Consider the following 22,092-nt stretch of genomic DNA (forward strand, 5'->3'; position numbering starts at 1 on the left):
AATTATTAAGCCATTATTATTAATTGAACTATTTCCACGTGGTCTTGGCATACCGGAAAATGTCCGACCCTGTTATTCCTTTGGTTGCTACTTGGTATCTCTCTGGCTTTGCCTCTCTGCATCCTCTCCCCAGAATTCTCTTCATCTCATAGCCCCACCTATGCTACCTGACTGACTACTGGCCAATCAGTGTTTTATTCATCAACCAGTAAAAGAAACATATATTAACATCATCCAGAAGGATATTCCCTCATCATGTAAGTGGGTATTCACATGCCACTGTGTGTGTGTGGAGGGTCAAGACAGCGTGGAGTTAGTTGTTTCCTTCTATAGGTCCTGGGGATTGAACTCAGTTGTCAGGCTCAGTAGTGAGTGCCTTTACCCACTGAGCCCAGTTTTGATTTATTTAGCATCAGAGCTTTGTGTAGCTCAGGCCAGCCTTGAGCCCATTATGTGCTTAGGATCATCTTGAAGCCCTCCTGTCTCTGCATTTCTAGCGCTAGGATCACAGTGTGAGCCACCTTGCCTTTTATGCAGTGCTGGTGATGGAACCCAAGCACTTTGAGCTCCATCCCTGTCCCTAGCCTAGCTCTGGGTTTTCTTTCGGAGTCTCCTAGCTTTTAGAAATGGCCATTACTGTCCATGCTTCAGATGAAGAAACTGGCTCAGATAGGTTAATTTGTCTGAGTTCATCCATTAATGTGGGCCTAAGGTACGTTAAAGAGATGTCTGTCTGATTGGAACCTCTGTCCTTTCTATTGATGGCAAACTGCACACTGTGTCCTTCTACTATGGCACATCATACCCACCTTTTGTTTCTCTTAGGAAAAAGAAACACAGCCTCTTTACACTAGTGTGGTTTCTCTACTTTTCTAGGTGTATATATGTGCAGGTGCAAGGATGGACACACACACACACACACACACACACACACACACACACACACACGTGCATGCACACATATCTCATTTTGCTCTCTGCCCTCAGGGTTTGTGATTGAGAAAACAAACTGCACAAAGGAAGACATTTGAGGACAGTTAATATCTGTGTGTGCAGAACTGGAGTTGAGATGACACTTGCATACCAAGTGGCCTTGAGACTCAGGGCAGCTCCACTCCTGCCCTCCACCCCACCCCTTCACCTCTCTGTCCACAGATGGCACATGACGGGGGCCTTGGGAGTCAGCAGGGAAGGTGTTGTCAACTTGAGTGGTGTATGACAAGTGGGATCTTACTCTGTTTGCTTAAGAGTAGAGTTTCTGTTGTTCCCCTGCCCCATGCTCTCTTGGACCACTCTCAGATTTCTGATTTTCTTGAAGGCCAGCTGAAGAAGGCAGCGAGTTGGCTGTTCAAGAATGCAGAGCCTCTGAAGTCCCTGTCCCTGGCCTCCAGCGGTAGAGACAACCCAGGTGCCATGTCGGCCCCACGCATCTCTGGAGTGGAGGTCAAGGCCGAGAGCATTTGCATCTGCTTCATTGATGACTGCATGGACTGTGATGTGCCCCTCGCTGAGTTCACTTTCTCCCGTGAGTGTATCTGGCTGGCCACCTCCATCAGCTCAGGGCTGCTCAGTTCTTAGGGGCTGCCTCTTTAAGTTTTCCATGTATTCTTGTTCCCCTCTGCTTCATAGTGTAGTAATTAGGTAATTAAGGTAAAACTTAATTGTTTAACATGTTTTTTCAGGGTTTTTTTTGGTGTGTGACAGTTTCTCTGTATATCCCTGACTGTCCTGGAACTCCCTCTATAGGCCAGGCTGGCCTTGAACTAAAGAGATCCACCTGCCTCTGCCTCCCAGTGCTGGGATTAAAGGTGTGAGCCATTATGCCCCACCAGATTTTTGTTTTAAAGAAAGCAGAGTTGAGGCTTAGTAAAAAAAATTAGTATAGGCTTAAGCAGGAGGGTTAGGATAGAGAGAGAGGCACTCAGAAGAAAGTGAGCCACACCGGAGGGCATAGGTGTTTGCTCTCAAGGGACACTCGAGGAAAGTAAGACATACTCAAGTATGGGTATGAAAAAGAATCACCCAGAATTTTTTTTTTTTTTTTTTTTTTTTTTTTTTTTTTACTTATTTGCCATGCGTGGCTTCAGCCTGTAGCTCAGGAATAGTAGAGATAGACACTGGTAAAATGCCCATCACTTCAGGAGCTCTGGCCCAGTCACTGTGTCTGTCCATTCTTGTCTTCTCCCACACATGAACAGAGTGGTTAATTGACTCCCCTGGGAATTCTAAAACACAACCTGGGAGAAGAATGCTGCTGTCTGTTTCTCTCCTGCAAACCAAACCAGGATCCTATTAGAAAGCTCACATGGCCTCTCCTGCAGAGGGCCACGTGTGAGGTGATACTACTCATCTGTTTTTGGTAGGCTGTGGCCTGGGCAAGTGTGCTTTCTCCTCAGTGCCCTCTTGCACATGCTAGGATGAAGCTTCTGAGGGGAGCAGGTGAAAATCACCTGTCACTAGCTGGGTGGTAGTGGTGGTACACGCGTTTAACCTAGGTGCATGCCTTTAACCTCAGCACTTGGGAGGGAGAGGCAGGCAGATTACTCGGTTCAAGGCCAGCCTGGCCTACAGAATGAGTTCCAGGACAACCAGTGCCACAGAATGAAACCCTGTCATGGAAAAAAATATCATCTGTCACTTCCATGGTTTCCAGCTTGCCAGCCTTCTCTCCCTGGTGAAGTTTGGTTCTGGGGACTTGAGGTCAATCTTTGTCCCTTCCCTGTGCTTTTCAGGGCTGCACAATTAAAAGCCACTGGGGTTTTGATTGCTGCCAGAAATGTCTTTTCTGTAGAGAATAATTGTCTGACTTCTTATGTTTTCTATGTCAGTCTTAAGATTTTGAGTTAGTATGGGGTAATAAGGGCTTCAGGAGCCTTCACACCATCTGGGGAGCTATGGAAAATGGTGGTCTCTATGCAACACATCGCCAGTTTCTTTAAGACTCCTGTTAGGTCAACCATACTGCAGTGAATGGTCATACACCCAGGAGTGTGTGGGCAGCTCGCATTGAAGTTGATGGGCTAAAAGGGGAGAGAGCAACGTTGCCTGGGGTGGGGGTGAGGTCTAGAGGTCGGATTGGATCTGGGGGGAGTTAGCAAGAATTGGGGATAAATATGATTAAAATACATTGTATGGAATTCCTGAAGAGTGTATAAATATACTAAAAGCAATTTAAGCTAGTGTTCAGCAGGGCATGTGTTCTGCTGTCCCTGGCCTCTTCCCATGCATTCAAGGAGAAATACCTTTTTATGTTCCAAAGGCTGGGGGCAGGGGGCGTGAGACCATGTCTTAGGTACAGTGCTTAAGGGAGTGCCAAACACTCACAAATTCAGATAATTGTTAAAGGTAGTTGTGAGCTTCCATGTGGTTGCTGGGAATACAACCCAACTCCCCCAGCAGCCAGTGCTCACTGAGCCATCTTTCCAGTACAGTAATAATATTTAAATGCGGTGGTTATAAAACATGAAAACTGATGCACAAACTTACATGGTAGTTCTGTGTGCTCTCTCATGAGGCTGTCAGTACCAGCTGCAGCTAGTGTCTGAAATGCGGTTCATCTGGGGAGGTCAGCTTTGCTCCTGCCTCTGTAGTGAGATTCGCTTCTGTTGGCAGGTCTCAATTTTCTTCAGCACATAAGAACTAGCCCTGAAGGCTACGCCCACTTCACCCTTTCTGGAGATTATTATAACCGCGCTCTCTCAGGTCAGTATAAAGAGTATATTATTATAGGATTTAAAGAATAAGTGACATGTTTACCCAGGCCCATTGCTGTGTACATATGACATGAGGAAAAGGGTGGGTGGGGTGAGATTGAGAGAGGAGAAAGGTCAGCATGTGTGTTTGATACATGTTGATGTGTTTGATATGTTGTGACTGTACTTACAAGTCTTTCAAAGGGTAGTAAACTGGTCTTGAAGAGTTGAGCATCTTTGGTTTTGTTTGTGGACTTGTTTTGAGACAAGACCTCACTCTGTAGTTCAGGCTAGTCTGTGCCTTACTGTTACAGTTAGGCTGGCCTGGAACTCATGGAAATCCTCCTGCCTTGGCCTCCTGAGTGCTAAGATTAGTCTTGCACCACAACACTTAAACGAAAATATAATTTTTTAATATCCAACAGCCAGGCAGAAGTGTGAGACTACTATATACTGGGTATAAATGAACCATAGTTTCTGAAGTGGCTTTCTCATTTGTGTTGTTCAGAGGTTTGCTTCATGACCTCGTGATGCTGAACACAAGAATATTAACCGTTGGTCTGCACACCCCTGGCTGGGTCTGTGCACAGCACACAGGGACACAGCGTTTATAATGATACTCTCCCTAGTAGTGATGAGTTGAGGGAGCATCTTTCAGGAGTAAAATGATCGAATTAGATTGGTGGATTGCTACTCAAATGGCAAAAAATACATCTCAGTCAGCGTCACCAATACATTGCAACAGTGTGCTCACACATGTTTTCGGGGCAAAGAAATCTTGAAAAGAATACACATGGGATTGCATTTATGTATCCATCTATTCATAGACAAGTACAAAGTCTAGAAGCATAATACAGACAGGAAGCAGAGAACTGTCCAGGCAGATGGTTGCTGGGAGTGGCCGAGAAGGTTGTCAGGAAGAAGGTGGGTTAGCACTCCAACTTCACAGGGACCTGTGGCTTTTCCAATTCTTCTTTCTTCCTCTTCCTCCCAGTGGCCACCCGCCTTTTTTGAGACAAGTTCTCTCTATAGCCCAGGCTGTCCTCAAACTCAACAGAGTACCATCTGCTTCTGCTTGCCAAGTTCTTGAATTAAAGATGTATGCAACCATGCCTGGCCTGATTTTCTATTTCTTAATTTCTTAAGTTGAATCATTACACAGGTGCTTGTGGTAGTATTTCTTTTAAATTGTGTATACACACACACACACACACACACACACACACACACACACACACACACACACACACATACACACACACACACAATCTTGCTTAGATTCCCTTTGTACATGTGACATATTTTAAGATTAAAACAAAAACTTGAGAAAGTTAAGGTAATGGGCCTCCAAATGTGCCTCTGTCAGCCAGTGGATGGATCTGCGAGCAAGAGGATTGATGTAGGTACTCTTAGCTAAAGCCACTCTATCTCTTTTCTAACCTAAGCCTGAGGCTCTTTTTCCTGTCTCCATTGAGGAAGAGGTCACTTGGCTTTAATGAAACAGAGTATGTGTCCTCTCTGCCCTTCTTCCTGCCACCTGGAGAAGAGCCTGGTGGGGGGGGGGTGTTAATGCTCTTCCAGGCATGTTCCATGGACAGGACAGCAGGCATCTGTAGGGTGACCTGTGGCCAAAGGTGGCCCTTTCATTGTGGGATTGAATTGGAGCCATTAAGCTGCAGCCTTTCCTTGCTGAGCATTCATGAACAGTGTTTTCCTATAAACCTTTGGTATCTGCTGAACAGATGTCTTATTTCCTGCATTCTTTTAGGCTGGGAGCCATTTATTGAGCCATGGCCGTGCTCTGTATCCTGGCAACAACAGGCAGCTAGTCGTCTCCATCCTCCTCGCCTGAAGCTGGAGGCCAAGGCCAAACCCCGCCTGGATATCAACCTCACTTCTGTGCTGATTGGTGAGCAGAAAGCTGCCTGCTGTAGACTTAACATTTATCTGTAACATTAGCCCTTTACTTGCAAACAAGGATGCCAGGTGGGCAAATGCTCGGCCCTGTACCTGACATCACGTACTCATCATGGCTGCTCTCTTAGTGAACCCTAACCTGGTCTCTGTGCTGCTCCCTATCCACTGTCACACTCACTTAGCTCTGAAAACACTTAGCCCTGAATGAACAGTTGTGGGTCTAGATTTCTCTGCTGTGTCTCTCCTGCAGTGTGTGCACTGAAGGTACAGCATTGCACTCAGGGTTCCCCGAGAGTCCCATGTTCTTCAATGTCTCAGAGGTTTCCTGGTCCCTTCACCTAGAATGTGACTCTGTCCTCAGTCTCATTGAGTCTCTGTTCACTTTTTCAAGAACCAAAGCACAGGTCTGCCTCTCTAAAGACTTCCCGGACTGTGGCACCCCCGCCCCCCCAGTTGTCAAAGCTGAGAACATCTACCCTTCTCTGCTTCATAGCGTTGCATTTCTGTCTTTGCCTTAGTCCTTTTCACTTCATGGGGGGCTTAATGGAGGTAGTTCTTCTGATTGCTTTGATTCTCTTCCATGTGGAAATGCTTTCCCCTGGGCCCAGGCTTTTCTGCTTCTAGCATAGGCGCAGCAGATAAGGAGGCGCTTAGGAAAAGCTTGTTTGGCTGAATTGAAATAATTTGATATGAACCTTTCCCCTTTTCTGTCTCCCTCTTAATGCCTTCACGGCATCCTCTCTAGACCAGTATGTAAGCACCAAGGAGTCGTGGTTGGCGGATTACTGCAAAGAAGACAAGGGAACAGAGTCAGCCAAGTCAGAAGAGTGGATGGGCTCCTCAGTGGATCCACCATGCTTTGGACAAAGTAAGGTTTTTATATGTGCATGTCTGTCTGGATCAGTGTTAATCTACAGAGCCGCCCTTCACCGAGAGATTAAAATAGAATGGTCATTCTCTGTGGAGAACTCCATATGAAGTCCAGACTGGCCTCTGTTGTTCCTTTTAGTCTTTGTAAAAGACAGTTTTCTGGCACAAACTACTGAACTGTTAATGCAGGCTCTAATTCCACCGACGTGGGGGAGACAGGATCTGCAAACCGTTACTCTTGATTTCCAGTGACATCGAAGAAGAGCTGGTGCACCCGAGAGCATGTCAGGACACGCAGTTGGTTGCTTTGTTTTCAGTTGGGCAGAAACAATTGGTGTTTCAGTCGACAGGATTTTTTAAAAACTGGGTTATAAAAACATTTAAAGCTAGTGCTAGAGGGTTTGCATGTATTCTTGGAAAGAGGGAGGGCAAGATCCCAAGTGGGAAAATGTTTTTAAAAGAGGGGCCTGTATTGTTCATAGAGCATAAAGGGATTGAATACAGGCCTCTTGAGGAAGGAGTCAGTGTGTTCTTTGTTGATGATGTTTTTGGTTCATATGAATACCTCAGCATGGAGCTCTGTTTGCTTCCAAGCTGGGGAGATGGTGACAGACAACACGGGTCCTGGTTGCCCCACAAGCCATTGTCATCCAAATTCAGCTCAGCCCCAACTCTTTCAGTGTGGTTTCTTTGGAGAGTCTTGGCAGAACTTCACATAGCTCATGAATACGTAAATATTCCATCTGGTCTGCAAACAGTCCAGGAAGATGGCCTTTCTTAGCATAGGAAGCATTTGTGCTGGTTTGCCTCTCCTGGGGAGTGTGAGCAGACAGCCTCGTGCTTCTAGAAGGAAAGACAAAAGCTTCGGCTGTGCTGTGCGCGTTCTCTCTTCTGTGCTGGTGCTTCTGAGCCCAAGCCCCAGCTCTCCTAACCCTCCTAATGACCCTGCCTGTCCAGAAGACTAAGTCATCCTTGTATGGCCAAGAGTGTGGTTCTGAAGAGAGAGCTCTACTAGGTGACCTCAGATCCATTCAGGGCCAACTCCAGGAAGGTCTGATGTGCTGGAAGGCCCCACTCTCTTACACTTTCTCTTCTTTATATTGTTAATAAACCAACCTATCTATAGAAAAGCTTGATTTTTATTTATCTAGATTTTTATGGTTAATGAGGCTGTTTTGATACACTAACCCTGACCCGAAACTCATATACCTAAGTCTGAAATGTCTTTTTCAGAGGTGCCCCACAGCATGTGTGACGTTGGCTTTCAGCCATGTTGAACTGACCTCTAATTTTCAGATCTTATTTGAGAATTTTAATCACAACTCTCCCCAAAGTTAGGTTTTTTGTTGCCATGGTTGTTGTTTTGTCATGGTGGTGAGCCTCTCAGTCAGGGCTTATTTATTTGATAGGCAAACCTCAGCAGCGTGACTCCATTGATCAGTCTATTAGAAGTACAAGTGTTTTCATGATGTTTATATTCAGTTGGAATTTAGTACTGTGAGAGAAACCCCAACAAAGGACTATTGAAATCTGGAGGCTGGACTGACTCTTGCCTTGAGTATTTGAGGTGCCCAGGGTCCAATACTCTGTCACTCCTGCATTTTTCCAACTGGTATGGTATGTCTCCCTTAAAATCCACACTGATTAGACTTTTCTGGACCAATACATAACATGGTTTAAATTAACCCCTCCCCCCAAGGTTTGTTGCTCTCTTCGAAGGGATGTTCAGTGCATTCATTGTTGCCTAATTAAAAAAAAGGGTTGCACACTGCCTTGACACAGCCGTGCCATCAAAGCCTTGCAGAAAACTGCTGGCTTTGCCAAGCACATTCTTGGCTCCTAACAGTCAGGAAGGGCGCTCTCACAACTACACGATGCATGCCATTTGTAATGTTCTTAACTCGTGTTTGTGGAGGTGATTCTTCCTTACCCCACCTGCTCTTACCCTCTAACTTTGTCTCTCCTGTCTACCAGGCCTCCCTCTTGTCTACCTTAGAACTAGGAGCACAGCCAGTCTGACTAACCTAGAGCACCAGATCTATGCTCGAGGTACAGTACAGCCAGAGGGCTTGCATCATCTTCCTGTTTCAAGAACCGCCTTCTACGGCCATTCGTACATTGTTTTCCCATATGTGTTGTTAACTGGAGCTGATCTGGGGTATATTCAGTTGTAAGTACTCTGCTTCAGTGACCTGAAAGAATGTCTCCAGCAGATAGATGAGCAGAGAGGCACCTCAGCATGGCAGTGGCAGCAGATATGACATCTGCTTCCGTGTCAACTGCCTAGACCACAACTCAGAAAAGCCAAAGCCATGAAGGGCCCTTACAAGGACAAGGAAGGAGGGAGGGTCCCCATCCTTTGTGTGGCTTTGCCTGTGGAGTCCTCAGTCAGCGTTTATTCTGATGGGGATGCAGGGTTCTGTGAGGGAGGAGCTGTAACCATTAGTCATAGAGCCAAGAAAGTGTTTCCCAACAAATAGCTTGGATACAGACTTTGGTTTCTTTACATCGGAATTTATGTCCTTAGGAGATAGGAAAGGAGACGTTCCTAGAGAATCGACTGCTGAGCGAGACGGGAAGAAATAGATTGTGGCTGACCAGGCTACGTTTCTTCCTTTGTGTTGATGAGCGCTGTTTGATTTGTGTTTGTGACTAATTGCAGATCATCGGTCTTGATATATCTTATTTTAAAAGGCCTTTCAGCTGGGTTTGGTGCTCCACGTCTGTAATCCCAGCCCTTGGGAGGCTGAGGCAGAAGGATCATAAATTCCAGGCCAGCCATGGCGTCATAGCGAGACCCTGTCAAAAGGAAAGGGAAGATAAACCAAAAGGCATTTGAGCCTCTTTTCCTGGGAATATGGAACAGGTTTATGAACACAGAAGGGTGACTGTATACGCTGATTTTAGAAGGCTGTGCTGAGATAGGTCTTTGAGAGAGGCTCTCATCTTCGTTTATTGTGAATTCACCCTGCTGAGCTTTCCAGGATGAGTTCCTCATTGAGGCAAACACTGAACGTTATTCCCTTGTTGCCAGTGTGAGACAGGAATTTGCCTTCACTTCTTTGAGTATTTAGCATCACACTAGGGGCTTCAGTGTCTTTATTATGATCCACAAACCAGGCCTTTTCTGATAGGCGGAGCTGCTATGGAGCATAAAAATCCCACGCTTTAGAATGGCCAATTACTTTGGAAAAGTCATGCAGAGGGATAGGATTTCCTCAGCTGGCCTAGCTTGATACTGAACTTGGATGTGAGGAGCTTGAGGATTTCTCAGCCCCTGAAGGAATTGGATTCGCTCACTGGAGGCAGATTTTTGAGGTCATCAGGAAATAATGTTCTCTTTGATGGATTTGGGAGTTTTCTCTTGGTAATGTGCCAAAGGCAAGGAGGACACAGACGAGTTGGATGCTGATGCTGTGCTGGGATTGTATGTTCTCTGGTTTTAGCCTCTGTTATTAGGTCTGATCAGCACATGAAACTTTGGGTCCTGTGCACTGTGCCTTCCATGTTATCTAATCCCACAGAAGTAGACATGTAGATTGCTTTGTATGGATTATTATTATTTTTTTTTAGTTGAGCCTGTATTTCAAAGTGATCAAAGCCAATCTGCCACCTGTTCTGTGAAAGCATGACATGAAGTGGAAACTTTCAGTCTGGTTTACAGTGGGATGGGAAGGCATGTCTGGTCCTTTTCCTCCTGGTCCTTGTCTGTCGTAATGAAGGCACTCTCTGAGCACATGAGCACTGTTTATCCTTTGGAAAGCTCGTGATGCAGCCTCATAGCTTTATCTTTTACTTGGGGAGCACCTAGGGAACCAAATGAGGCCCCTGGGATGGAAGTGCTCACAGTCGTAGGTAACCATTCTCCTTAGCAGTATCCTCACACGATACAATATGGGACTGGAGCACCCTTTAGACCAGTTGTTCTCAACCTTTCTAATGCCCTTTAGTACAGTTCCTCATATTATGGTGACCCCTAAACATAAAATTATTTGGTTGCTACTTCATAATATAATTACTATTATAAATTGTAATGTAAATAATTTGGGGATAGAGGTTTGCCAAAGGAGTCTTGACCCCCAGGTTGAGACCACTGCTCTAGACTGTTTCTGTCCTCAGTAGATGGTTGTTGTTGGTCCTGCCGAGTTGCAGCAGTCAGAGAGAACTTGTGTTAAACTGAAGTCACCATGCTCCTCCCCTTTGGAAAGCTGTCATAATGCAAACACAAGATAAAATGATGGATTCTTAGTAGGCTGATGATTATCATGGCTGGACATGCATGGCTTATCTTCTTGGTCTTGTCTGTGGGAGGCATGTGGCCCTGTGAAATGATTTCAGCCTCACTGGTGTTCTCCACTGCTGGTGCACGTGTCTTCTCCCCCCCACCCCCACCCCCCCACACACACTTACTTTGTATGGTTACTGGAGGTGACAGGCCCTTGGTCAGAGTGGACTGCAGAAGGGTCCTGAGGACACTGGAGTGCCCTCTGACAGTTCTCAGTGTTGATAGTTTACCTCTCCCTAGGATTTGGTTACATCATTTTCTTTTCATTGTGGTTTCTTTGCCAATCAGAGGCTGTTTTGTGAAACAGTTGTGTGGAATGTTGCCTTTGCAGCCTCCTTGAAGGTACCCTTTTTTTGTTGTACCAGCTGGGTTGCCTGGGTTAGTTGGGGAGCTGGCTCTTCAGTGTAAACAAGAAGAGTTGAGTTTTGCTCCCCAGACCATGTGGAAAAGCTTGCACAGTAGCATGTGTCCATAACCGTAGTGTTGGTGTAGGAGGCGGGCAGAGGCCACCAGTCGGTCGGTGACCTCCAGATTCATGCGGTGCCCTGTCTCAGAATAAGTAGTAAGTAAGTAAGTAATACAGTGAAGAAAGATAGAGGAATTTCTACATGCCTGCCTGCACATATGTGCACACACAAACACATACAGTACCCACTTAGAAACTGAGAGCTTAAATTTCATTTTAAAAGTTTGCAGATAGCATGGCCTTGATTTCCGAGAGAGAGAGAGAGAGAGAGAGAGAGAGAGAGAGAGAGAGAGAGAGAGACAGACAGACACAGACACAGACACAGAGAGAGACACAGAGAGAGACACAGAGAAAGAGACAGAGACAGACAGACAGAGACCGAGAGAAAAGATAGCACTAGAAGAGAAAACAGGGGCTTCAACCAGGGTTAAGTTAAAAATGTATTGCTTGGGACGAGTCGCCTATTTCAGCCTTTTATTTTATTTTGTTTTGTTTTTTTTTTTTAAAAACCAGGTCCAGTCCTGGTGCCCTCTTCTCTCAGCAGTAAGACCCATGAGAGTTGTGGGGACTGTGTGTATGTGTGTATACACGTATGAGAGAGAGACATCATACAGAAGCCAGCAAATCCATGAAGCATCTGTTTGTCATGTCAATAAGCCTGCAGTTCCTTTTCTCTTGCTTCTGTCTCCACACAGGAGACAGAGTAGATGTTAATAGACTTTTTTGTTTGTTTGTCATAGCAGAGGTGAAAACCCCCAAGCGCCGGCAGCCATTTGTCCCCTTTGCTCTGCGGAACCACACGGGATGCACGCTGTGGTTTGCCACTCTTACTACCACACCCACCAGGTAAGGTGCCTTCATTCTGTCCCTGGAGCCACCTAGATCCCCAGCAACGTCCATGCAGCTGCCAGGCAGGGCGAGGTTGGCCCCAGCTCAAGGCCTCTGGGCTTGTGACTAAATCCGTAACTAATGTCCCGAAATGGATGGTGGAAGTTCTGATTCCGTGCGCAGTAGTGGAAATGTGCTCGTCGTAACCTGGGTGAGAGAAGAGTCATTCCAGGGCTAATAGGTGCCACACTCTTTAAAGGAGCTATATATGCTTACAAAAGTAACTATTTCACGTTTTCCTCCCAGCCTGCTTTGGAAATGCTACTCCTGAACACTTGCTTTTTTCTCTAAAACACACTTTGGCCCGGGACAGCATTGGGTGGAGTCGGGAGGGCATGAGAATTTGCCTAAGCTAAATGCAAAGCTTGTCTGACAACTTTGCCTGCTTGGGTGTTGGCTCAGTGTTCTAAGTACAGAGGGGCAGGGGGCGCTTTCAGCTTCATGAAGGGCAGAACTGAGTAACTGTCAGCTGATTTGAAACTACATTCTCCTGTTTCCAGTAGCCATGAGGGTACCTCGGCCAAGACTTTGCTGTTTACCAGTTCATGTCAGTTAAAGGCTTGCTGGTCACCAGCATGCTCCCTTAGGAAGTCTTGCCTTGCTTTCCATGTTCCAGACTCACTGCTGGAGCAGGTGACTGGGTACTGACAGCTCTTAGGGGTTTCTTTCTTTTTGATGCATGTGTGTGTGTGAGTGTGAATGAATGTGGCTGTGGGTAAATGTGTGTTTTGTGTGTTTTGTGTGTTTTGTGTGTGTGTGTGTGTGTGTGTGTGTGTGTGAGAGAGAGAGAGAGAGAGAGAGAGAGAGAGAGAGAGAGAGAGAGGATATGAGAATGGATGTGGCTCTGTGTGTGTATGTGTGTATGTGTGTATGTGTGTATGTATGTATGCATGCAGGCCAGAGAGCAACCTTGGATGTCATCCTCAGGAATGCTGGCTGGCCACTCAGCCCCAAGTGTCCTGTGTCCCCTCCTCAGTGCACAGCCATGCACTAGCATACCCAGCATTCTTCTGTGGATTCTGGTGATCAAGCTCCTGAGCTCATGCTCATGCGGCACGCGCCTTAATGCCTGCTGTGTAGGACTAGGAAGATGGCTCAGTCAGTAAAGTTCTTGCTGTAAGCATGCGGATGTGAGGTGCAGCTCCGGCACCCTTGTAAGAAGCTGCAGAAGGTGGTGTACCTATTGTCCCAGCACTAGGAAGTGAAGGCAGGGAGATACCGTCTCAGTTAATGAGGTAGAGAATCACTGAGGTGGACACCTGATGTTGACCTTTGACCTTTTCATATGCAGACTTGCATGATGTAACACACACATGCTCACACCACAGACATACAAATGAACTTCCTTTAAATTAAAACACACACACACACACACACACACACACACACAAAAAAAAAAAAAAACCCATAAAAGCAGGGTCTCACTCTGTAGCCCTGGCTGACCTAAAACATGCCGTATAGCACAGACTGGCTTTATACTCGTCATCATTCCTCAGCTGAGGTAATAAGTTTGTGCTACTGTGCTCACCATTGCTTCAGTCTATTTCTAAGCATCCGAAGGTGCGACCAAGCTGAAGTCATTGGCCTGTCAGGTCCTTCTTTGGTCAAAAAGAGCAACCAGGTTATGTCAGGCTCATGTAGTTAGTCCGTTACAGGCGGCCTGCTTCTCCTTGGCTTGGAACTCGTGTAGGGACAGCAGGGAGAGCAAGGCAGGGGGGACAACCAGTCATCTGATTTGGTTCCAGGGCTGCACTGTCTCACAGTGGGAGTCCTGGGGTGGTTCCAGAAGGGAATGGAGCATTTCTCGATGATGCCCACAACGTCAGTGAGTGGCGAGAAGTCCTCACGGGTGAAGAGATTCCTTTTGAATTTGAAGCCAGAGGAAAGTTAAGACACAGGTAAAATATGGTTGTTTATTCTTCTGTGAACGACATGATGTGGATGCAAATGTTTGTCCCCGGTGTTTTGCCTTTCACATATTCATGACTTGAATGTTTTGTTGTGAAAAGATATTTTGAAAGTCACTGTTTTCCCCTTAAAATATAGACTGTCATGCCATCTGAAAAACCATTTCTTTCTATTCCCATTTACTTGATGTGTGAGGAGATAACTAAGTATTTCAGAATCTGGGCAAAGGCTAGATGCATCCTAACACTCAGATCTATTGTATCCTGGCCAGTTTTCCACGTGCAGGGGTGATGTGTTATTCTAGAAAGGTTCTCAAAGCCTGGTGATTTCAATCTGAACAAATGTTCTGTAAGCAGATAGGCTCAGGATGCAGAGCCAGTAACAGTAAGGCAGCAGTTCCAAGCAGTGTAAGATTAGCTCTTCAAGGGGCACTGCTGGCCCGGTCACTCCTGAAGCAGCCAGGTAGAGGACTTGGCCCAAATATGGAAGAAGGCTTTAACTCCATTTCCTGCAAGATAATAGAATGCCCAACAAGGCATCTCACTGTGTTTTTAAATGGGAAGGCTGCTGTGGGCGTAAATGGGTAAAGATTTAGTGCTTGAGCCTCGAATTGATTTCAGGGCAAGCTGAAGTGGAAGACTGGTTTCAGGCCTGAGTCCCATGCTTCTGTGCAAATCTCTTACAACATTAAGCACTCTTGTGTGGGTTTGCACAGGCTAGTCCTGTTCAGCGAGGGCTCTGAATGTGTGGATCTGAGTCTCGGGGGGGGGGGGTCTTATGGAGGTAAGGATGGAATCTCTATGCTGAACAGATTTCCAGGGTGTCCTGTCCTTCGTGAGGCTCTTGTTGATGGTGACTTTGAATACGCAAGCCCTGCCTCTTGCATTAGAGAGGGCTTGACCTTGGTGTCATTTCCGTCTCGGTTCCCATGTTCTATAACCCACTGTTCTGCTTGAACTCGTCAAAATAAATGCCGTTTTTGGCATTTTCCCCTTGGCACACTGTACCCTGTGCTGCCCTCCTCCCTTCCTGTTAGCCTCAAGTTCAGTTCCCCATTTCAGCCTTCTGGCTTGAATTAGGCAAAATCTAAAATAGAATTAAACGTGCAATTTCCTCTCATTCCTTCTGTTCTGCCCGCTGCCTTCTGCTCCAATTTCAGCTGAGCACTCGAGCTCAGGAACTCCAAGGGCTCTGTCTCCCAGGCCTGCCTGTGGTTGTGTAGGGCTGGAGCCAAACAACTGCATGTGTTCCTGAGAGGAGTAGAATTTTCAACAAAGGAACCAAAAAAAGAGAAAGCTTATGTATCCCCAAGGGCGTGGTTACATGATTCAATGGCTAGCATACTTTGACTACCCCACTCAACTGATAGCCATTGACAGCATTACCTCATCAAGGCTAGGTAGGGGCTGCTGGGTAGATCTGGCAAGCACACGGATTGCATGGTTTGTATGAGAGGAGAGAGGGTGCCCCTTGGTTCCAGCCTTTCACATCTCACCATTTGCCACCAGCATAAAAGCCAGTTAAACCGTCCTCTTGACTTCTCTCACTAGGTAATGCTGAGAAGGTTTAGCTGGCTGGCTTTTACACCAATAAACTGGATTAGAGTCTCTGCTCCTAATTTCCTTCCTTTCTGAGACTGGACCCCTTCTGTTCTGATCGACAGACATACCCACCATTTGCATATCCATCAGCTGCAAGTTCGAGTGAACGGCTGGGAGCCAGTGAGCCCAGTGTCTGTGGACAAGGTTGGCACCTTCTTTCGGTATGCAGCACCAGACAAAAATTCGTCGTCTTCTACGGTGAGTGGCTGCTGTGTAGAGTCATGCCATAGCCTGCCAGGTCAGACTGTCACATGGTGAAGCTTGCAATAACCTTGCTCCAGAGAAGTGCTTTGTTCCCCCCTTATTGGCTCAGGCGTAGGGACTGGCAATCTACAAGTAGGTAAGCCGGGCCATGGTTGACATCAGAAGAAAACAAGGTGGAAATTTGGCAGCAACATGTTGTCTCATGTCAGCAGTTACCTTTTTTGGCTGCTTACAGTCTGAGAAACTTGAGTACCGTCATCCCTCAGTGTCTCTGGGGGATGGGTTTCATGACTTCACATGCCCTCCCATACCCAGATCTTAGGTGCTCAAGTCCCATAGTGTCTGCACACAGGTCATGCATATCCTCTAGTAAACTAGACCTTATCTTTAGACTACCTAAGGCACCTAGCACCAGGAGTGCTGTGGGAATGGTTGCTAATACTATCTTGTTTAGGGGATAGAGATGAGGGAAGAGTTTGTCCATGCTCAGTACAGGGTGACCACTATTAGCCTGACCACACTGCACATGATCTGGGCCTGGTTAAGTCTGAGGGTGTGAGACCTGTATACACAGAGGGATAACTATAGTGACTGTTTTTGATGTATTATAAAGTTTTATAATTTATATACATTTTCATATTATTGTGTTTTTCTATTGTCCTTTTAGCTCTGTGTCCTCAAATCCTGTGTGGCACAGAGGTACAGAGGTGACCATTTTATCTGATTGCACATGAGTTCACATGCTCTCACTCTAGTTTTTCCCTGGCCTGTAGTCCTGGGACTTTGGGACACTGGGGAAGGATGCAGACACTGGGGAAGGATGCAGGCACTGGGGAAGGATGCAGGCACTGGGGAAGGATGCAGACACTGGGGAAGGATGCAGACACTGGGGAAGGATGCAGGCCCCGGGGAAGGATGCAGACACCGGGGAAGGATGCAGACACCGGGGAAGGATGCAGACACTGGGGAAGGATGCAGACACTGGGGAAGGATGCAGGCCCTGGGGAAGGATGCAGGCACTGGGGAAGGATGCAGGCAGCTTCCCTGGCTGCTGGTTTAGGCAGAGGCCACTGTCCAGGTGATGCAGGTGCCGTAAGTACTCTTGTGCCATATTCACTTTCTGTTGGGAAGGTGACCTCTCTATGGGCGCCAGTGATGAGTGAGAAACTGTAGAGACACCAGCTTTCCTCATGAGAGATACTTTTGGAGAACACATTCCACAGGTGCTTATTTTCAGGGTCTCTCTCTATGTCTCTCCCTCCCTCCCTCCCTCTCTCTCTCTCTCTCTTTCTCTCTCTCTCTCTCCCCAGTGGGAGAAAGCAATTCTCCCTCCCCCCTATTTTCTCCCCCCAGATTATTTTTCTGCCTAAATTCTTGCCAGGCAGTGAAAGAACCAATTCTCACTATACATACTTTTCCATTGCATGGATGGGTCCTATAGAAACCTCACACCTGTTAAATGATTGCAGACTGAATTTTGTTTTCTGCCTACTGCTCACAACATGGTATAGACATTGTTCCTGAAAGTAATCTCAAAAACCACTCAAAGCAGTTACATTGTCACTGAATTTAATTGCACCTGCTATTGGGGGTCTGTGCCTACACTCTGACTCTGTGACTCTCTCTTAGATTGGCAGCCCAAGCAGCAGAACAAATATCATACATCCCCAGGTTTATGTGAGTATGATCTCTGTTGTCATCATTGTGGTTAGTGAATGTGCATTGCACTGAGACTGTACAAAGCCGTGTGTTACTGAGTGTGTGCACCGCATTGAGATGATTGTATATAGCCGTGTGTTATTGAGTGTGTACACCGTACTGAGATTGTACATACCTGTGTGTTTCTTGATGGTCAAAGGACTCTTTTGCCTGCGTGTAACTGGCTCTTACCCTATCTTTTCCTATTTGTGGTCCCCCTAAATGAGTGCACATGGCTGAGGGTTATGATGCATCCAAGGCCTCTTTTTCCTTCTCCACCTGAACTAGCCATTTTCCCTGGTTCAGTTGTGATTCCTATGCTTGGTCCAAAGGCCATGCGAGGGAAATACAGGACCACTAGATTCCCTCCTCACTGGTGCTGAAGTGTCATTACAAAGTGATATGAATGGTATGGTCTAGGCTTTCCTTTTCCATTTCTCGGGCTCCATGATCCCAGGCACTGAAGTTTCTTTCAGGTGGGCCTGAAAGTTCTGGCGTGTAGTCCTTGGGAGCTGAGCCAGTGGAGGCTGGAGCTTTGATGGTGATTTGTGACTCGATGTGCTCCTTAAAAACACTCCAGAGAGGGGGCTCAGAGAATCCAAGTTTAATTCCCAGCACCATGGCAGGCAGCTCCCAGCTGCCTGTATCTCCAGTTCAAAGGGATCCAATTCTCTCTTCCGGCCTCCAGGGACACCTGAACATGCATGGTATCACTCACACTGAGATACACACATCCACATAAATAAAAAAATCATAGTCAAAACAAAACAAAACCCCCAGAATACCTCAGAAAAGATGGTTTGATTTCTGACTTGGACTTCTCAGCTCTCTGGTTTGGAAGCAGAGTGCTTTGCTTCATTGCTCGCTAGGGCTGCTCTCACACAGTTTGCTCTAGTAACAGTAAAGTTGGCAGAACGGAGTACAAGGCTGTGCTATCATATGTTTCTGTGGCAAAGAAGCATCGATAGTGTGTCCTAAGAGTTGTGCCTCTAGAATCCTCTTTTCACATGGAATTCATTCTTAAGCAGATAGTTCTGTATGGTAGTTGCACGAAGACTGTTGGGTGCAAGTGAACACACAGGAACTTAACACAGCTACTGTAACCCAACAGCAATAAGGAACCATTTCTCTCTGTTATACCGAGTGTCCAAGCTGGTGTCCCCTTTATTAAGGTTGTGCATACTGGTAATCTCAGCACTTGGGAGGTAGAGTCAGGGGGGGTCAGGAGCTCAAGACCATCCTCAGGCACATATGGAATTAAAAGTCAACCTGGGCTACATGAAAAGCAAAACAAATGAAGCCAAATCGTGGTTATGGAGTAGAACCTGGAGGGTTATGATGAAGAAAGAATTTTATTTTTAAAGTTCTTGAAAGCATGCAATCGTTTTGGTTGGCATGAGGGTAAGTTGAGTCACACTGAGAGAAAAAGAAGATATGTACTCTGGAGGAACGACCCCCAAATAGACAAGGCTTTCATACACACTGCTTTTCACAGACAGGTTGAATCCTCTGAAGACATCCTTCTGTCTTCTGTGTGTCTGGGCAGGACCCGGCCCCTTGTTAGTGTTCCGGGAATACTTTGTCAGCCTTAATTTGGAAGGGAGATGCCACGCGAGAGAAACCAGTTGGTGCCATGCAAGGTCCTACCTCAGAGTCTCTAACTTTAGCTGATTCACATGACTGTTCTTTATTTCCACAGGAGAGATAAAAACAAGTCTTGTCTACAGTTTCTTTATGAAGCTTGTGGTACCAATTCACAGGAAAAGTTGAATAGGTTATTACCACTATCTTAGTTGAAGCTCTTTATAATGTATCTGGAGACCTGGGCATAACCCTCCTTCCTTTCTCTGTACATCTAAGGACTGAAGCCAGAATCTCTTGCGTGCTACGCAAATACCCTACCATTGAGCCATACCTCCAGCCCTGATGGTTCCTTTTGGGACATAATTTGTGGAGTTATATCTGAGTAGATTATTTTATAGACATTTTTAGAGTTGGCTCTAAAAAAATTCATTGATTTTCTTGAGTATTTTATGTGTGTGATTGCCAGCATGTATGTAAGTGTGCAATGTGAGTATTTTGTTCCTGCGGAGGCCAGAAGAGTGCAAATCCCCTAGAGCTGGAGTTACAGATGGTTTTGAGCTGCCATGTAGGTGCCGGGAACTGAACCTGGGTCCTCTGGAACAGTGGCCAGTACTCTTAACCACTGGGTGGGGCAGTTGTTGTTTTGAGAGAAGGTCTCACAACAGAACCTTGGCTATTGTGGAACTCACTATGTAGACTCCAGGCTAACTCACAGATATCTGCCTGGCTCTCCCTCTAGAGTTCTGAGATTGAAGGCATGCACCACCATGCCTAGCAGTCCTGGCTCTTTTATAGCAATATATATGGCCTGCTTGTTTACTTCAGAGTTGAAAATTGGTGTGGGGTGGATAATGGCTCATTGAAAATCTGTGGTGACAACAGTACTCCAGATTTCTCATACTCTGGAATTCACATACTGTGTGTTTTCCCAGATGCACAGTTACTTTCTTTCTCTTTCACAGTTCTCATCGCTCCCACCCGTACGGGTGGTGTTTGCCGTCACAATGGAAGGCAGTGCTCGGAAAGTAATCACTGTCCGGTCGGCCCTCATTGTAAAGAACAGACTGGAGACACCAATGGAATTACGATTGGACAGTCCCTCAGCTCCTGACAGTACGTCAGATGGTGTAGAACTAAGTATTGTCTACTGTTGTTGTGACTGGCTGTCTCCATGCAGTCAGTGTACATAGTGTGTCTTGCCTCTGTCCTGAGATTAATGAGTTGTGAGGTGGGGATCGTCTCCTGCCAGCGCTGAAACCCTTCTTTCCATGGCAGAGCCGGTGGTGCTTCCTGCTATCATGCCTGGGGACTCGTTCGCTGTGCCTCTCCACCTCACTTCCTGGAGACTGCAGGCCCGACCCAAAGGACTGGGTGTGTTTTTCTGCAAGGTTCCCATTCACTGGACCAACGTCGTGAAGACTGCAGAGGTCAGCAGCAGCAAACGGGAGTGCCATTCCATGGACACGGAGAAAAGCCGCTTCTTCAGGTGTGTGCTGCTGGAATGGCTGCCAGGCATTGGCTTTTCCCCTGCAGGGGCTCTGCTGACCCTTAGTGAGTCTTTTGTGTTCTCATTCTGTAAGTTGTTGAGTGAAAGTTTGTGGCAGGAACAACCAACGATGGGTGTAGCCACATCAGATCAGTGCAAAGAGAGTACACACAAAGAAGACAAGAACAAAACAAAAGTCACCAAGCTTCCGTATCTAAATTGGGAAGCCAAATCTCCGGCCTGGGTTCCTCCTAATGAGTGATTTTAAAGATTCACAGCTGGTGTTGACTTTCTTGAGCATGCTGATGAAACTGCCTCACACTTAAGCCATGCTCCCCTCTGTAGCATGGGAGGGGATCTTCCTGGGGTCAGGCTCTCAGAGACTTGAAGCTCATCTGTTCTGCTTTTCATATAGTGAAATGGGCATTCACTGAGTTCAAACTCAAGTGCAAGCGTAGTGTGGAGAGTTCTAGTACACCCTTGCCCTAAGTGTGCAGTTGTAGGGAGACTGGACAGAGAGAGACGAACACACAGAGGATCACAGCTAGTGACGTAACAAAGATAGCAGAGATTTCAGCCACAGTCAACTAGCTTATTTTAGTCGGCATATGCACAGAGAATGCCTTGGCCAGTAATTCCAGATTCTATGTTACTTTCCAGTACATGTGGAACATTCTTTGAGAGGCCATCTCTTGGGTCATAAGATCAATAAATATTTAAAAATTGAAATCATACATAATACATATCCTGATCATAATAGAGTTGGGTCAGATCAACAGCAATGTGATGTCTATACAACCCTCAAGTATTTGGAAATCAAATTGTACTTTTAAATAACCTTTGGGTCAAAGGAAGAAATTACAAAAGAAATTAGAAAACATTCTGAATTGAGCAATAACAATAAAAAAGTAATAATAAAGACATCTCAAAAATGGGGCATCCTGCGAAAGCAGTTCTATGGGAAAGCTACAATTTTTAATGTTCTGTGAGAAAATAAAAATAAGTAAACCCACCTATTTAGCCTTGCGAAGCTAATAAAAGCATGAGATGAAGCTAGTAGAGGCCAGGCATAGAGACACAAACCTGTAATCCTAGCAGCTGGGACATGGAGGGAAGAGATGAAGAGTTTGAGGTCATCCTCAAGTTTATTGTGAGCTTGAGTCTGGCTTAGGCTACATGAGACCCCGTCTCACCCCAATCCAAAGCCACAAACACACACACTGTAATTTTAACAAAATAGTAGGATTCCCTATGACTTTTTTCAAACATCCTTAGTGTTTTTTAATCTCTCTTCCTTAAATGCTAACTTGATACAGCTTGGAGTCATCTTAGTGGCAAGCTTCAATTAACGAATTACCTAGATCAGATTGGCTTTTGTGATCGTGCCTGTGGGGGATTGTCTTAATTATTAACTGATGGAGGAAGGCCCAGTCCACTGTGGGTGTCACTATCCCTAGGCTGGTTGCACAGTCCTGGGCTGTACATGAGCCAGA

General features: G+C 46.1%; 1 protein-coding gene across 8 annotated transcripts in view; it reads left to right on the forward strand.

The window, feature by feature from the left end:
• The window catches only part of Vps13d (vacuolar protein sorting 13 homolog D), a 227,793-nt gene that overhangs the window by 88,512 nt on the left and 117,189 nt on the right, over positions 1-22,092 (forward strand). For 6 of the 8 annotated variants that reach the window (XR_003481832.2, XM_027398154.2, XM_027398156.2 and 3 more), the window contains 11 exons: positions 1,319-1,525; positions 3,613-3,702; positions 5,461-5,601; positions 6,355-6,477; positions 8,454-8,528; positions 11,974-12,076; positions 13,864-14,016; positions 15,690-15,825; positions 17,461-17,508; positions 20,076-20,226; positions 20,389-20,599. Coding sequence is in view for 7 of the 8 variants with exons in the window: in XM_027398154.2 (XP_027253955.1) it covers positions 1,319-1,525; positions 3,613-3,702; positions 5,461-5,601; positions 6,355-6,477; positions 8,454-8,528; positions 11,974-12,076; positions 13,864-14,016; positions 15,690-15,825; positions 17,461-17,508; positions 20,076-20,226; positions 20,389-20,599 (1,438 nt within the window). In the remaining variant the exon portion in view is untranslated. Of the gene's footprint in view, positions 1-1,318; positions 1,526-3,612; positions 3,703-5,460; positions 5,602-6,354; positions 6,478-8,453; positions 8,529-11,970; positions 12,077-13,863; positions 14,017-15,689; positions 15,826-17,460; positions 17,509-20,075; positions 20,227-20,388; positions 20,600-22,092 lie in introns of all 8 variants that reach the window. The other 2 variants (XM_027398160.2, XM_027398158.1) reach the window with 2 other exon arrangements.

Source organism: Cricetulus griseus, chromosome 2 (assembly GCF_003668045.3).
Source record: "Cricetulus griseus strain 17A/GY chromosome 2, alternate assembly CriGri-PICRH-1.0, whole genome shotgun sequence".
Lineage (NCBI taxonomy): Eukaryota > Metazoa > Chordata > Mammalia > Rodentia > Cricetidae > Cricetulus > Cricetulus griseus.